Source organism: Heloderma suspectum, chromosome 4 (assembly GCF_057233095.1).
Source record: "Heloderma suspectum isolate Gila_16-S chromosome 4, 16-S_ref, whole genome shotgun sequence".
Lineage (NCBI taxonomy): Eukaryota > Metazoa > Chordata > Lepidosauria > Squamata > Helodermatidae > Heloderma > Heloderma suspectum.
Window position 1 is genome coordinate 58,602,451 of NC_139461.1, and position 14,703 is coordinate 58,617,153.

Sequence of the window (14,703 nt, forward strand, 5' to 3'; positions counted from 1 at the left end):
GTTCAGACTTTAAGTGTAGTGAAGAGTTGCCTAAACAGCAGCAGCTGCAGCTACAAATCAATGACGTAGAACCAACTCTTGATTCATATAATGAGTTTAAATCTTAAATGGTGAGATAGATTTCTCTAACAACAACAATACCACACTATGATTTTACAAACAAGATTATAGGGCATTTCTAGAAGTGTTATTCAGTCAGTATCTACTAGTAGGTAGCTTTCAAGAAGTGGCAGCTTTACAACAAAGAGGATTTCATATAAAAGCAGCGTGGGAAACTCCCAAATTTTAGCTTAATATTACTGTAGACTGCCTTTGTTTACAATTTATTAACCTTCTCTGGACATGTTTGAATAGCAAGCAGCCAAAGGAAAGAAGATATAACTAGTGCATGTGTGTTTTCTTAAAATAATGTTTTTGCTAATCTGCAACACTTACAGAAGATTGAGTTAGCTAGTACTGCCACTTGAAAGCCCTTCTCAAAAATGAGGATTTGTGTTTTTGGTTTTTTTTAAATATCAAAGGTCTTGCAGTTAACGTTTCCTTCATAGTTGATTTGGCTGCTTCATTTTTTGGCTCTCATACTGGAGATGGAAAAATAACTTCCAGCTGCCAAAGCCAGAAAGATTTCATATTGATTACATTCCTTCCAAAGGGATAGGATTATGAAGTGTTATGAGGCAACTGTATGAAAGTCAGAAGACAACCGTGCAACCAAATCTTCATTTACACAGGTGCATTTTTGAGGCCATAAATACCCTGAATCATCTTTGAAAAGCCATAGAAATGCAGGTAACTAATCAAACTCAGAGGCAAAAAAGAAAAAAAAGAAAATACTTCCAAGCTGTGACATAAGACTTATAAGTATTTGAAACAATTCGGTTCACTGTTAGTGTGAATGGTGTAATGTGGAAAAGTAACTTCAGCAGTCCTGTTCCAATAGCAAATCAGGTCGAGTGGCAGACAGTAGAAAAAGTACAATAATAGACCACTCAAAGAAGGAAAGTGTTCTGACTACCAAAGGCTGTATTAAGCCCAGTTTGACTGGAGCTCCTCTTTCTGAACCTGCCAGGTCCTAAGTCATGATGAAGGAACCACTCAAAATTTTAATTTTAATAACATTAAGAGCTCCTCTCTTAACAAAAGACCAGCAATCCTGCTTACCTGTAGTACAGGAGTGAACAACTTGTGTGAACAACAGTGATACTACTGCAAGTATAGGCAGATTCTGGCCTCTAGATATTTTGGCCTACAACTCTCTTCATCCCTCATGATTAGTTATGCTAGGGCTGCTGGGAGTTGTAGGCCAAAACATCGGGAGGACCACAAGTTGCCTACGCCTGCTGTAGTATCACTGTTTCTCAAAGCTGAAGCCAGAAACTGCAGCTTCTCTGTGTCCAGAATCTGGGTTTCGTAAACTATTTTCTGATGAATGGCAATGCAGGACAGAGATAAAAAATAAATAGGCAATCAGGAAAGGATGGTTTCCTTATCCAAATATAGGATGAGAATGCATCCTCTTCCTTTCCGTAGATGCCTGGCTGGAACTGCTATAAATTTACAATACACAATTTTCTGTAAGGAAACATAATATTGATTCAAAAGACTAAAAAACAAGCATATATTTATGAGCATGATTGGCTATTACTTACCTGGCACATCTTGCACAAATGTTCAATGTGACCTTGGCTTGTGGTTCAGCTGTATGAGTACTTCGAGTTTGATTAAATTTGCTCCCAGAAGAAAGGACGCTGGTTACCCCTTCCATTCTTAAATCATCAAGGTCCTCTGCAAATTAAATAAAGGATACCACTAAGCAAATATCTGCAGCAGCAACAACATATTCATGTTACAACCATTAGGGAAATTCCAGCAGTAAAACAGATATAGAGTTTAAAAAACAAGCAAATTACTTGCTTAAACAAATAAACCCTTATATAATATACATGTGCATATATACATAAGGCATAGTCCCTATTTATATCTAGAATAATTTTAAGTTTGACCACAATACAGTCATTTAGTACAGGGGGGTACACTGGTAAATCCCTGCTTGCCACTCCCATGTAGACCCCATTAGGGAGGGGATAACCCAAGAGTAGAGGTCTATACATGCCCTATAGTTCCCCTATATTTATGGGGATGCAGTAAGGGAGCTGGAAAGGTAGAGAAGTGAGGAACCAATTGGAGCAGCATACTCTAGTCATACTGGATCCAGGCATTATAGGATTGGAAAGCCAGAGCATGTTTTTCCCTCCTCCTCTGTACAACTTCCCAGCCCCAAACACTGAATTACTGAATTCATTGTTGTTGTTGTTGTTGTTCAGTCGTTAAGTCGTGTCCGACTCTTCATGACCCCATGGACCATAGCACACCATGCCTTCCTGTCCTCCGCTCTCTCCCGGAGTGTGCTCAAGTTCATATTCATTGCATCCGTGATGCTATCTAGCCATCTTATCCTCTGCTGTCCGCTTCTCCTTTTGCCTTCAATCTTTCCCAGCATCAGGGTCTTTTCCAGGGAGTTTTCTCTTCGTATTAGGTGGCCAAAATATTTGAGCTTCAGCTTCAGTATCTGTCCTTCCAATGAGCACTCAGGGTTGATTTCCTTTAGGATGGACTGATTTGACCTCCTTGCAGTCCAGGGGACTCGTAAGAGTCTTCTCCAGCACCACAGTTCGAAAGCATCAATTCTTCGCCGCTCAGCCTTCCTTATAGTCCAGCTCTCACAGCAAACCATAGCTTTGATTATACGAATCTTTGTCGGCAAGGTGATGTCTCTGTTTCTTACTATGCTGTCTAAGTTTGCCATAGCTTTCCTCCCAAGGAGCAAGCATCTTTTAATTTCATGGCTACAGTCACCGTCTGCGGTGATCTTGGAGCCCAAGAAAATAAAATTTGTCACTGCTTCCATTTCTTCCCCTTCTATATGCCAGGAAGTGATGGGGCCAGATGCCATGATCTTCGTTTTTTTAATGTTGAGTTTCAAACCAGCTTTTGCACTCTCCACTTTCACCCTCCACAAGAGGCTCTTGAGATCCTCTTTGCTTTCTGCCATTAGGGCGGTATCGTCTGCGTATCTGAGGTTGTTGATAATTCTCCCGGCAATCTTAATTCCGACCTGTGATTCATCCAACCCAGCGTTTCTCATGATGTACTCTGCATATAAATTAAATAAGCAGGGCGACAATATACAGCCTTATTGTACTCCTTTCCCAATTTTGAACCAATCGGTTGTTCCATGTCCGGTTCTTATTGTTGCTTCTTGACCCTTGTACAGGTTTCTCAGGAGACAGGTAAGGTGCTCTGGTACTTCCATCTCTTTAAGAATTTGCCACAGTTTGTTGTGATCCACACAATCAAAGGCTTTAGCATAGTCAATGAAGCAGAAATAGACGTTTTTCTGGAATTCTCTGGCTTTCTCCATGACCCAGCGAATGTTGGTGATTTGATCTCTAGTTCCTCTGCCTCTTCGAAACCCAGCTTGTACTTCCGGTAGTTCTCAGTTCACATGCTGCTGAAGCCTAGCTTGTAGGATTTTGAGCATCACCTTGCTGGCATGTGAAATGAGCGCAACTGTACGGTAGTTTGAACACTCTTTGGCATTGCCCTTCTTTGGAATTGGAATGTAAACTGACCTTTTCCAGTCTTGTGGCCACTGTTGAGTGTTCCAGATTTGTTGGCATATTGAATGCAGCACTTTAACAGCATCATCTTTTACGATTTTAAATAGCTCAGCTGGAATACTGTCATCTCCGCTAGCTTTGTTGTTACTAAGGCTTCCTAAGGCCCACTTGACTTCACTCTCGAGGATGTCCGGCTCAAGTTCAGTGACCGCACTATCATGGCTATCAGGGACATTCAGATCTTTCCTGTATAGTTCTTCTGTGTATTCTTTCCACCTCTTCTTAATCTCATCTGCTTCTGTTAGGTCCCTGCCTTCTTTGTCCTTTATCATGCCCGTCTTTGCACAAAACGTTCCCTTGAGATCTCCGATTTTCTTGAAAAGATCTCTAGTCTTTCTCATTCTATTGTTTTCCTCGATTTCTTTGCATTGTTCATTTAAGAAGGCCTTCTTGTCTCTCCTTGCTATTCTCTGGAACTCTGCATTCAGTTGGCTATATCTTCCCCTTTCTCCCTTGCTTTTCGCTTCTCTTCTTTCCCCAGCTACTTGTAAAGCCTCATCAGACAGCCACTTTGCTTTCTTGCATTTCTTTTTCTTTGGGATGGATTGAGTTGCTGCCTCCTGAACAATGTTACAGACCTCCGTCCATAGTTCCTCAGGCACTCTGTATATCAGGTCTAATCCCTTAAATCTATTCCTCACCTCCACTGTATATTCATCAGGGATATGACTGAGGTCATACCTGAATGGTTTAGCGGTTTTCCCTACGTTCTTCAATTTAAGCCAAAATTTTGCAAGAAGCAGCTCATGATCTGAGCCACAGTCAGCTCCAGGTCTTGTTTTTACTGACTGCATACAGCTTTTCCATCTTTGGCTACAAAGTCCATAATCAATCTGATTTCGATATTGACCGTCTGGTGATGTCCATGTGTAGAGTCGCCTCTTGTGCTGTTGGAAAAGAGTGTTTGCTATGATCAGCGTGTTCTCTTGGCAAAACTCTATTAGCTTTTGTCCTGCTTCACACCAAGGCCATGCTTGCCTGTTATCCCGGTGATTTCTTGACTTCCTACTTTAGCATTCCAATCCCCTATGATGAAGAGGACATCTTTTTTTGGTGTTAGTTCTAGAAGGTGTTGTACGTCTTCATAGAACCGATCAACCACAGCTTCTTCGGCCTCAGTGGTTGGGACGTAGACTTGAATTACTGTGATGTTGAATGGTTTGCCTTGGATTCGTACTGAGATCATTCTATTGTTTTTGAGATTGTACCCCAGTACTGCTTTTCCCACCCTTTTGTTGACTATGAGTGCTACTCCATTTCTTCTAAGGGATTCTTGCCCACAGTAGTAGATATGATGGTCACCTGAATTAAATTCGCCCATGCTTGTCCATTTTAGTTAGCTGATTCCCAAGATGTCGATGTTCAACCTTGCCATCTCATGTTTGACCACCTCCAGCTTACCTTGATTCATTGATCTGACATTCCAGGTTCCTAAACAATATTGTTCTTTACAGCATCGGACTTTCTTTTCACCACCAGACACATCCACAGCTGAGTGTCCTTTCGGCTTTGGCCCAGCCACTTCACTCTTTCTGGAGCTACTTGGAAATACCCTCTGCTCTTCCCCAGTAGTATATTGGACACCTTCCGACCTGAGGGGCTCAACTTCCAGCGTCATATCTTTTAGCCTTGTGATACGTTCCATGGGGTTTTCTTGGCAAGAATACTGGAGTGGGTTGCCATTTCCTTCTCCAGTGGACCACATTTTGTCAGAACTCTCCACCATGACCTGTCCATCTTGGGTGGCCCTGCACAGCATAGCTTATGGCTTCACTGAGTTATGCAAGCCCCTTCACCACAACAAGGCAGTGATCCATGAAGGGGGACTGAATTCATTACCTTTAGTATATCGTTGAGGTAGCTGAATTTTTCAGACATATTGGCTACATAGTTTGGATGTAATTACATAACTTAAATCAAATTTTGCCCAAGCTTTGAATTCCACACTCATATTTCTTTTGTTGTTTATTCGGTCAGTCGCTTCCGACTCTTCGTGACTTCATGGACCAGCCCACGCCACAGCTTCCTGTCGGCCGTCGCCACCCTCAGCTCCCTCAAATTCGAGTCCGTCACCTCCAGAATATCATCCATCCATCTTGCCCTTGGTCAGCCCCTCTTCCTTTTGCCTTCCACTTTCCCTAGCATCAGCATCTTCTCCAGGGTATCCTGTCTTCTCATTATGTGGCCAAAGTACTTCAGTTTTGCCTTGAATATCATTCCCTCAAGTGAGCAGTTTGGCTTGATTTCCTGGAGGATGGACTGGTTTGATCTTCTTGCACTCCAAGGCACTCTCAGAATTTTCTTCCAGCACCACAGTTTAAAAGCATCTATCTTCCTTCGCTCAGCCTTCCTTATTTATGGTCCAGCTCTCGCAGCCATAGTTTACTATGGGATTACCATTGCTTTAACTATGTGGACCTTTGTTGTCAGTGTGATGACTCTGCTCTTAACTATTTTATCAAGATTTGTCATTGCTGTCCTCCCAAGAAGTAAACATCTTCTGATTTCCTGGCTGCAGTCAGCGTCTGCAGTAATATTTGCGCCTAGAAAGACTAAATCTGTCACTGCCTCCACGTTTTCTCCCTCTATTTGCCAGTTATCAATCAAGCTGGTTGCCATAATCTTGGTTTTTTTGAGGTTTAACTGCAACCAGCTTTTGCACTTTCTTCTTTCACCTTGCATCCTAAGAACTATCAGTCACACACACATGCACACGCACACATTTGTACCTGTGCATATTTTTGTATAGACACTGTTAATTTGGTCTGTTAATTGCTTTTAGTGAAAGCTAACCTGACTGCAGCAAAGTGACAGCTAGGCCTGAGGAGCCAGAAGAGGAGAGAGAAAAGGTTCAGTCTTACTGACTGTTGGGACTTGTCAATGGGGAATGGAGTTAGATGACTGAGGGAGAGACAACAGAGAAATCTAGATGATCTGATCTACGCCTGTCCTTGTCACATAGCTGTACTGCCCATTAAATGTTATTAGTATTAAGGCTAGGTAGAATGGTAGTAAGCATGTTTCTTCTGGTGCAAGAGTCTGTTCTGGATGCTTTACCCTTGTTTTCCTTCTATAAATCCTGTCCCTTTGGCTTATGAATAAAGTAAACCCTGTGGGTGTGCCTCTTCCCTGGATATTCCTTCCTTATAGTTCACCAGGCAACACCATCCTCTGAACCTTGAATACAATGTTCAGATTGATAAAGGTTAAGGGTGTTCCCAGCCCAGGCAAGATAATGTGGAAAATCAGTGAGTGGAGGCAGTGAACTTATCTGAAAAAAAAAATGGCCATATTTCCTATAAGGATCTAAGCACTGGAGAGCCCTCATGATTTATAGGAGGTGGTACATGTCACACTGGCTAATTTACAAGCCTGGAAGCTGGAAACTTACTTCACATCAAAGTTCTCCCTCTTTTTTTCCCCTTCTGACAAAATTTGATCAAATTCCTCACAGCGCATGTGGGTGCAATTGAACAAATTTAGCAAATTTAAAGGACAAATAAACCATATCTGTACTAGCAAGGATAGTAAACTATGCATGCAAAACATTTGTTCCAGAATTATGAGGAACAAAACTGAAGTAAAATGAACCAAGAGTTCAGATACAGATATATCCGTATAATGAATTAAATGTCATGAAGGAATAAGGATGAGTGTTGTTTATTATTGGATCTGCCTGTTTTGAAGGAAATAACATATAACAATAAAATAAAATCAGGACAAGAATATTATAATCGGACATTACAGGGTTCTGTCCAGAACGGAGTTTACATGTCCATTTTTACACCTCTAGCAATAACATTTGCAACATCTGTAATTTTACTATGGCTCATGACTGTATAAATGCACTCCCACATGCTGAAACCATAAGTTGCAAATAATGAAAACATTAATTGCTTGAAGTTTATTGCTGTCCCTTTCTTTCACATGTAAATGCTACTTTTGCTTGAGTGTTGTTTAATTAGTTTATATTTGTTTATTCTTTTTTGCTGTGATCCACTTTGTTTCTTTAGGAAAACAAATTAAAAGTTTAAAATATTAACAACAATCAATGATAAAATATAATCAGCTGGATAATTACTAATCTCATGTTAGAAAGGTAAATGGGTAAAAGATACACACTTCGGATATTCTTCCAATACTTGGAAGATACTGTTTAGTTTTTTTAACATTCCAACCCACCCAGTTTATGATCCCTTATATCTCTTACCTCTAAATAATTTTTATTAAGACCTTTTTAGCCTTTTCTGCACATTTAAATTTGCTTATATGTATGTTACGGAATACATAAAGCAAACACATTGGTGCCCTCAAGTGGTAACAACCTAATGTTGGAAATAATGCTTCTATGTCAAAACGTTACTCTATAGTAATATTAACATATTTGATTCAGTATAATTCTAAAAACAAGAATTGTGAACTACAGTGAATGAATAAGGATATAAGAAAGATAGAAAGACTAACAACAGGGTATCAAAAATATATTTTAAGATGAACGTTTCAGCTTCTGCCCTCATCCGTAGCTGTGCTGTTAAATGGGTATTAGGAGTGGCAGTTTGGAATGCCTGGAGATGAAAGTTCCTTAGAAGAAAAAACAGAAATATGATTGGTGTAATTCTTATGAATTGTCCTCCAGATTAAGGCCATTGGGACTAAAAATTCTGAGTCTATAGACCCCAAAATTTCCCCTTTTGTCAAGCATATCAGGGCATTTTGTTTGTTTTATTGGAACCAAGTGTAAATCCAAGAGACTATGTGCAGGAGAGTCGAAATATCTTGCAACAGGCTGCTCCAGTTTTTTGGTTAGAATAGCAGATTTGTGGTTACGGAATTTTGTTTTTAGGTCAGTTGTAGTTTTCCCTATATACGACATCATTTTTAAAAAACATTCAATTAAGTAAACCACACAAGTAGAAGTGCATGTTAACTGTCTAATGTTAACATGTCTAATGCAATAAGTTTTGTTAGTAATTGTGCTCCTGAAAGAAGTGGCTTATTGGAGGTAACTGCAGGAAATGCAATGGCATGATTTACAATGGTATCATCCTGGGTTACAAATATCTTGTTTAAGTGCAGCTTTAACTAACAATTTAGGCAGATTGGATGGTTTTCTGAATGCGCTGCCTGGTGGAGAATTAATGGCTTCCGTTAAACGAACGATAGGATATAATAGGATACCTATCTTTAATTATCTTGTGGTAATTAGGGGCAGCAGGATGGTAGTCCACCACAAATGGAATGTGATTTTCTTTCAAGCAAGTACCCTTTTCTTCATAAAGAAGGGTATTCCTGGATATTACTGATGCTCGGTTGATGTTGTAGTCAATAATGTGACCAAGGTATCCACATTGTTGTGTTCTTTAAGTCCATTACATCTTCTTGAGAAGTTTTCTTTGTTATTACAAATGTATTTTATCTTAAGATCCAAACTATATATAATGTTCTTCTTTAGATGGTTCAGATGACATTACTTGAAGCTGAGGAACAGCTGGGAATCTGTAGGTTTACAATGTAAGTCTGTGACAATTTGATGGTTTTCAATGGCTAAGAGAGCATCCAGGAAAGGTAATTTCAGGTCTTCAGTTGTGGTGTTACTGGAAAATTTTATCGTTGGGTGGATAGAGTTGATAAACTTAGTAAAAATCTCTAAGCTATCCCTTCCATAGTCCCAGGTGACAAAAATGTTATGTATGTAACACCACCATATGAAGGTAGGTAGGCTTATAGGTAGAAGTTCTGCAGATAGTTTCTTTGAGTTGTCCCATAATAGATTGGCATATGATGGGGCCTTACGTGTTACCATTGCTGTACCTTGGAGTTGTAAATAGTGATTGCCATTGAACATGAAATTGTTACAGGTGAGTACCAATTTAGCCAGGGATGTTAAGACTCCAGTACTGGGTTTATTAGATGTTCTGCTGTTTAAGAAGTGTGTTAAGGCAGAAAGGCCATCTTTGTGGGGTATGTTAGTATATAAAGAAGTAACATTGAAGGTTGCAATGATGTTAAATCAACATTCCTGATTTAGTCTTTCGATCTTCATAAGGAAATCTGTAGTATCCTTAATATATGAAATAAGTTTATGGACTAGTGGTTGAATTATGGAGTCAATATATAGTGAAATTCTTTCATTGACAGTATTGTTGCATGAAACAATAGGTTATCCTGGGTTGTTGTATTGTATGGATCTTTGGTAGCATGTAAATCTTCCTGCTGTAGGAGTTGGGTTAATGAAAAGATCAGCAGTTTCTCTGTCCAGTAAGTTTTAGATTTTTGTATATATTTGTTGCAACTTAGCTTTTTTTTTAACTTTGCATATGTTGCTTTCTTCAAAAAGCAACGTTACAGGGTCAAAAAACTGCTCACTTCAAGGTAGAGACAAGTAGCCATTGCCCCTTGGCCACCAGGGCTGGAAGAAATAGGAAACACAAAGCTACATGGAAAATCTCATGCTGTTACTCTTCTCCCTTAAAAAGCTACTAGCCCTTTAAAGACAGAAGGGAGGTGGAGCTGAATTTACATTCTGACTGCACTGCAACACTCCCCTCCCCAGTACAGGCTGGTGAATTTGCTGCTACTGACTGTCTGTTTTAGATAGGGATGTCAGAGAATTCCAGTGCCTTCGGCCCCCCAAAATCCGTTGCAGAACGAAGCCCCCGCCCCCCACCCCATGAAAGGCATGCGGGATGAAGTCCCCGCCGCCCCCACCCCACGAAAGGCGTGCGAAACGGAGCACTTACCTGCTCCCGTCCACGCTCCTTTGCGAATGGCAGCCGTCCTGCGGCCGCCATTCGCTTCCTCCTCTTCATAGCCGTGATAGGCTACGTAAATACTTACGTAGCCTATCACGGCGGGGGGGGGACACCCAGCGTACGCAAATGGCGGCGGCTACCACCATTTGTGTACACTGGGTTTTTTTTCCCCCTGCCGTGATAGGCTACGTAGGTATTTATGTAGCCTATCACGGCGGGGGGGGGGGGAACCTAGCGTACGCAAATGGCGGCAGCTACCGCCATTTGCATATGCTGGGGATTTTCCCCCTGCCGTGATAGGCTACGTAAATATTTACGTAGCCTATCATGGCTCAATACAGGGATGCAAATGGCGGCGGCTACAACAGCCGCCATTTGCATCCCTGCAGGGCTGCCCAGCAGCCAGATGTCCGGCTGCGGGCGGCCGGAGCCAGCCGGCGGCTCCGTGGCTTGGCCGTGGAGCAGAGCCAGCCGGGCAGGATTCCAGGGGTGGGCCGGATCGCCTCCCCCCTGTTGAGGATTCTGGGGGCAGGGACAGAGCACCTCCCCCCCACAATGGATTGCCCGGCACAGAGCCAGGTAGGTGTTTCGTACATCCCTAGTTTTAGACCCAACAGGTTCCAAGCAAGCAATGTCAGCAGAGGATCTGTTTCTATGCTTGACTTTGTGTGGGGAGGAACATAACATTGGAGCAGAAGCTGCTGCTGCTCTTAACATTTCTAAAGGACACAGAGCCTTTCCATATTTAGATATAGGTCACTTGTTATCCAAAAAAAGGGAGAGAGAGAGAGAGAGACTTCACCAGGTCTGAACAAACTCCAACCAACAAGTTTCTTTACCCGTCGACTTCCGGAAATATTAAGGTAGGCAAGGAAACCTCTTGAAAAGCTGATAATTTCCAGTAATTGGCATTCAGTTTGTAGGCCAAATAGAGAAAGGGACAAGAGGACTGGATCTCTCAGAAATTAAAAGTATATAAAGGTACTTAAGTAAATAGTGAAGTATCATCCCATTCCCCCCCCCCCCCGCTGTCCCCACAATGAATCTTAACCACATTTAACCATCTCTGGATTTTGCCTCACCAGTGTCTGAGACAATATGAATTATCTCAGTAAAACCTCACTGTCATAGAACTGCAATATTATGGAAAGTGGGCTCCATTTGTTTGCAGTGATTGATCCCAAATGCAGCCTCCATAAGCATTTTGAAATAGGACTTCCTTTGGCAATGTAAACATATCAAAACTAACTACAGCCAAAATTCCCATTAAGGTAAGTGAAAACTCTGTTTTCCGTGCTATTATAGAGTCTGCCTTATTAAAACATTGATTTTCAAAGTGCTACACTGGCACAAGCCCCATTCATTTCAATACCGCTTCTGCTTCAGTAAGACTTTTCAGAAGTGGCAGCAGATTGTCTGATGTGATTTATAGCCACCAGGTTTTAACCATTCATTGTGGAATTAGAAAAACGTCTGCAGTGTGCCAAGCTTGGACAGGGGGTGGCGGGTGCAGGGGGGATATTTTCTCTCTACCTGTTTGGAAGAAATTTACCTTTTGTTGTCATGCGCCATTAGAGTAAGCAACCTCTGGATTGTAAAACAACTGGGCAATCACCATATTATCTCTTAACTCTATATTCTGTATAGCACCGACTATTGTTGGTACTTAATAAATCAACATGGTAACACTTGATTTAAAGCAGACTCCTTGTGACAGTCATAACATACAGGCTGGCCATGTATTAAGACAAGAAGGACACAGCCGACAGACAGGGCTTGATAGAAGAATTATAAGGCATATGTGAATGGGGTGGAGTCAAAAGGTAGAAAGAAGCTCAGAACAGGAGAGGCAGTAATGGTCTAGCAGGCTTAGAGAAGGAGTTGGGAGGCTATCCCAGACATATGTAACCCCACTGTGGGGTGATGTAAACCATGGGATTTAGCTTCATACAATAGAGGATGTGGAGAAAGATGATGACCCCAAACTGGCATGTGGTGCCTCCAGCCCACCAGCACCCCTATTCCCTGAAAGGGGGTGGGGAAAAACCAGTGAACAACTTATAAAACAAGAATTTGGATTTATTTAACAGGGAAGGGGGAGAAAGCAAAACAAACATCCAAATGAATAAACAATTTAAAATAAGACTCTAAACAATAAAATACAGGGAATGGAGCCCTATTCACCTATGACCCACCTATGTAGGTTATTTCTTAAGACCTTTCTCTAGCTGTGCAGTCCAGGACACACAAGTAGCTGTACTAGATCTCAGTCACTAAGAGATGTTTATGGAGCCACTGCCGACAGTAGCTTGCACTGACCCACTTTCATTGGCTGCCTATATGCTTCTAGGCCCAATTCAAAGTGCTGTTTTTGACGAAAAAAGCCTTACATGGCTCAGGACCACAGTACCTGACAGACCACCTCTCCCAGCATTAGCCGACCAGGTACACTACGCTCTGCATCTAAGGCCCTCCTCCGGGTGCCTCTTCCGAAGGAGGTCTGAGGGCAGCAATGAAGGAGAAGGCCTTCTCAGTGGTGGTCCTCCACTTATGGAATAATCTCCCCGATGAGGCTTGCCTGCCACCAACATTGTCATCTTTTCGCTGCCAGGTTAAAACTGCCCTCTTCTCTCAGGCATTTGGCAGCATATAAGGATTCTCTTGGATTGTCTCTGGCTGATTGTTTTAAATTTAGACATATGTCATTGTTGTGTGTGCTATTTGTTCTATGTCATTCTGTGAATGGTTTTATACTTTATATAACGTATTTTCATGGTTTTTAATTTTTGTGAACTTCTCAGAGAGCTTCAGCTATAGGGCGGTATAGAAATATAATAAATGAAATGAAATGATGAAAAAGCCACATCTTTGGGTCCAAGGGATGTGTCAGGGTCCCCGAGAGTCCTCCTTGGAGTGGGGTAACTAATATCTTGTTGAGCTCTTTGGGGTGACACTGAGCCTCCAGACCAAGGACCACAACACCGACGAGATGTGTGAGAGAAGGAAATAAAGGTAGCCAACAGCAGACAATAAGCAGAGCACTCAACAATGGGAGAAAAGGTATAGGAGAAGTTATAGGTAAAAGAGCAGGCTATTGTTGTCTGTGAAAAACACTGCTTGTGATGAATTGTGGTTCTCTGGCCACCTACTGCTGCATTTCCAGGCTCCATGTTTTGGTGAGGATGCAGAACAAGTAATGAATGATTAGTTATAGGCATAACTCCTCACCAGAAGCCATTCCAGCAGGCTGTACAGAAGGAGGTGGGAGTGGAAGCACAGCCACTCCACCAGTCCTGCTGAAAGACTACTTAATTTGCCCCTCTTCCCTTCCCATCCCTTTTTCCTTGTATATTGTATCTTTTAATAATGATGATGGTGATGATGATGATTTGATTTATATCCCACCCTTCCTTGCAAGGAGTCCAGGAAGGCTGTTTTAGGAGTCTGTCTGAGCAATGGGATAAAAATATGTTAAATAAAAAAATAAATACACAGAAAACACTGGAGTTCTAGACTTATGCCAGTCTAGTTTTGTATTAGTACCACTCATGTGTTTAGCAGGTGCCTAGAGCAGTAATTCAGAAGGGGAAGCTTTTTCCAACATTAAGAGGAGTCAGTATGTTCATCAGACGAATTTGGTTCTGTTTGGGGCTGGGGCTTTTCCTCTATGCGATGATGGAAATATTGAGATCCAATGTACTTAATAAGGCAGTTTATAGTTCATGAAGAATAAATCAGTAAGTCAAAAGTCAGACTATTGAAACTTCCAGCCATACTTTACTTTATTACTGAAAATATAATCTAGTCATCTAATTTAAATATCGAGAGTGCTAATTTAACACTCATATTTACATGAATTCTTGAATATCTGGTTATGCTACAGCTTTGCAGTTCCCTATTCCTTTAGACACTTCAGTATAATAGGTTCTTTTTCTTATTAGGCTTATCTCCAAGGGACGTCAGCAGCTAATGTGCAGTACAATTCAAGGCATTTTTACATAAGTCCTATTGAGTTCAATGGGATTTCTAAGTGCTCACAGGACTGTAACTTTAGAGTCTTTTTATAACAGAAGAGTACTGAACACGTATTTATCATAACACTCATAAAGTAGGGAATATAATTTATTACCATAATATAATAAATGGACATTTTTGAAGGCTAAAACACAATTTCTAGTTCAATCCTAGCATCACAAATGTTAGCATAGCCAATATTTACAAAGTTAACAGAGATCAACCAGAGATCATAGAGCAGAGCTCTAGGATAGCTG

The 14,703-nt window shown here is 41.2% G+C and overlaps 1 protein-coding gene across 2 annotated transcripts in view; it reads right to left on the bottom strand.

The window, feature by feature from the left end:
* Positions 1-14,703, bottom strand: part of C4H8orf34 (chromosome 4 C8orf34 homolog) — a 158,992-nt gene that overhangs the window by 76,205 nt on the left and 68,084 nt on the right. For both annotated transcript variants that reach the window (XR_014789835.1, XM_084848047.1), the window contains exon 8: positions 1,650-1,785. Coding sequence is in view for 1 of the 2 variants with exons in the window: in XM_084848047.1 (XP_084704173.1) it covers positions 1,650-1,785 (136 nt within the window). In the remaining variant the exon portion in view is untranslated. The remainder of the gene's footprint in view (positions 1-1,649; positions 1,786-14,703) is intronic.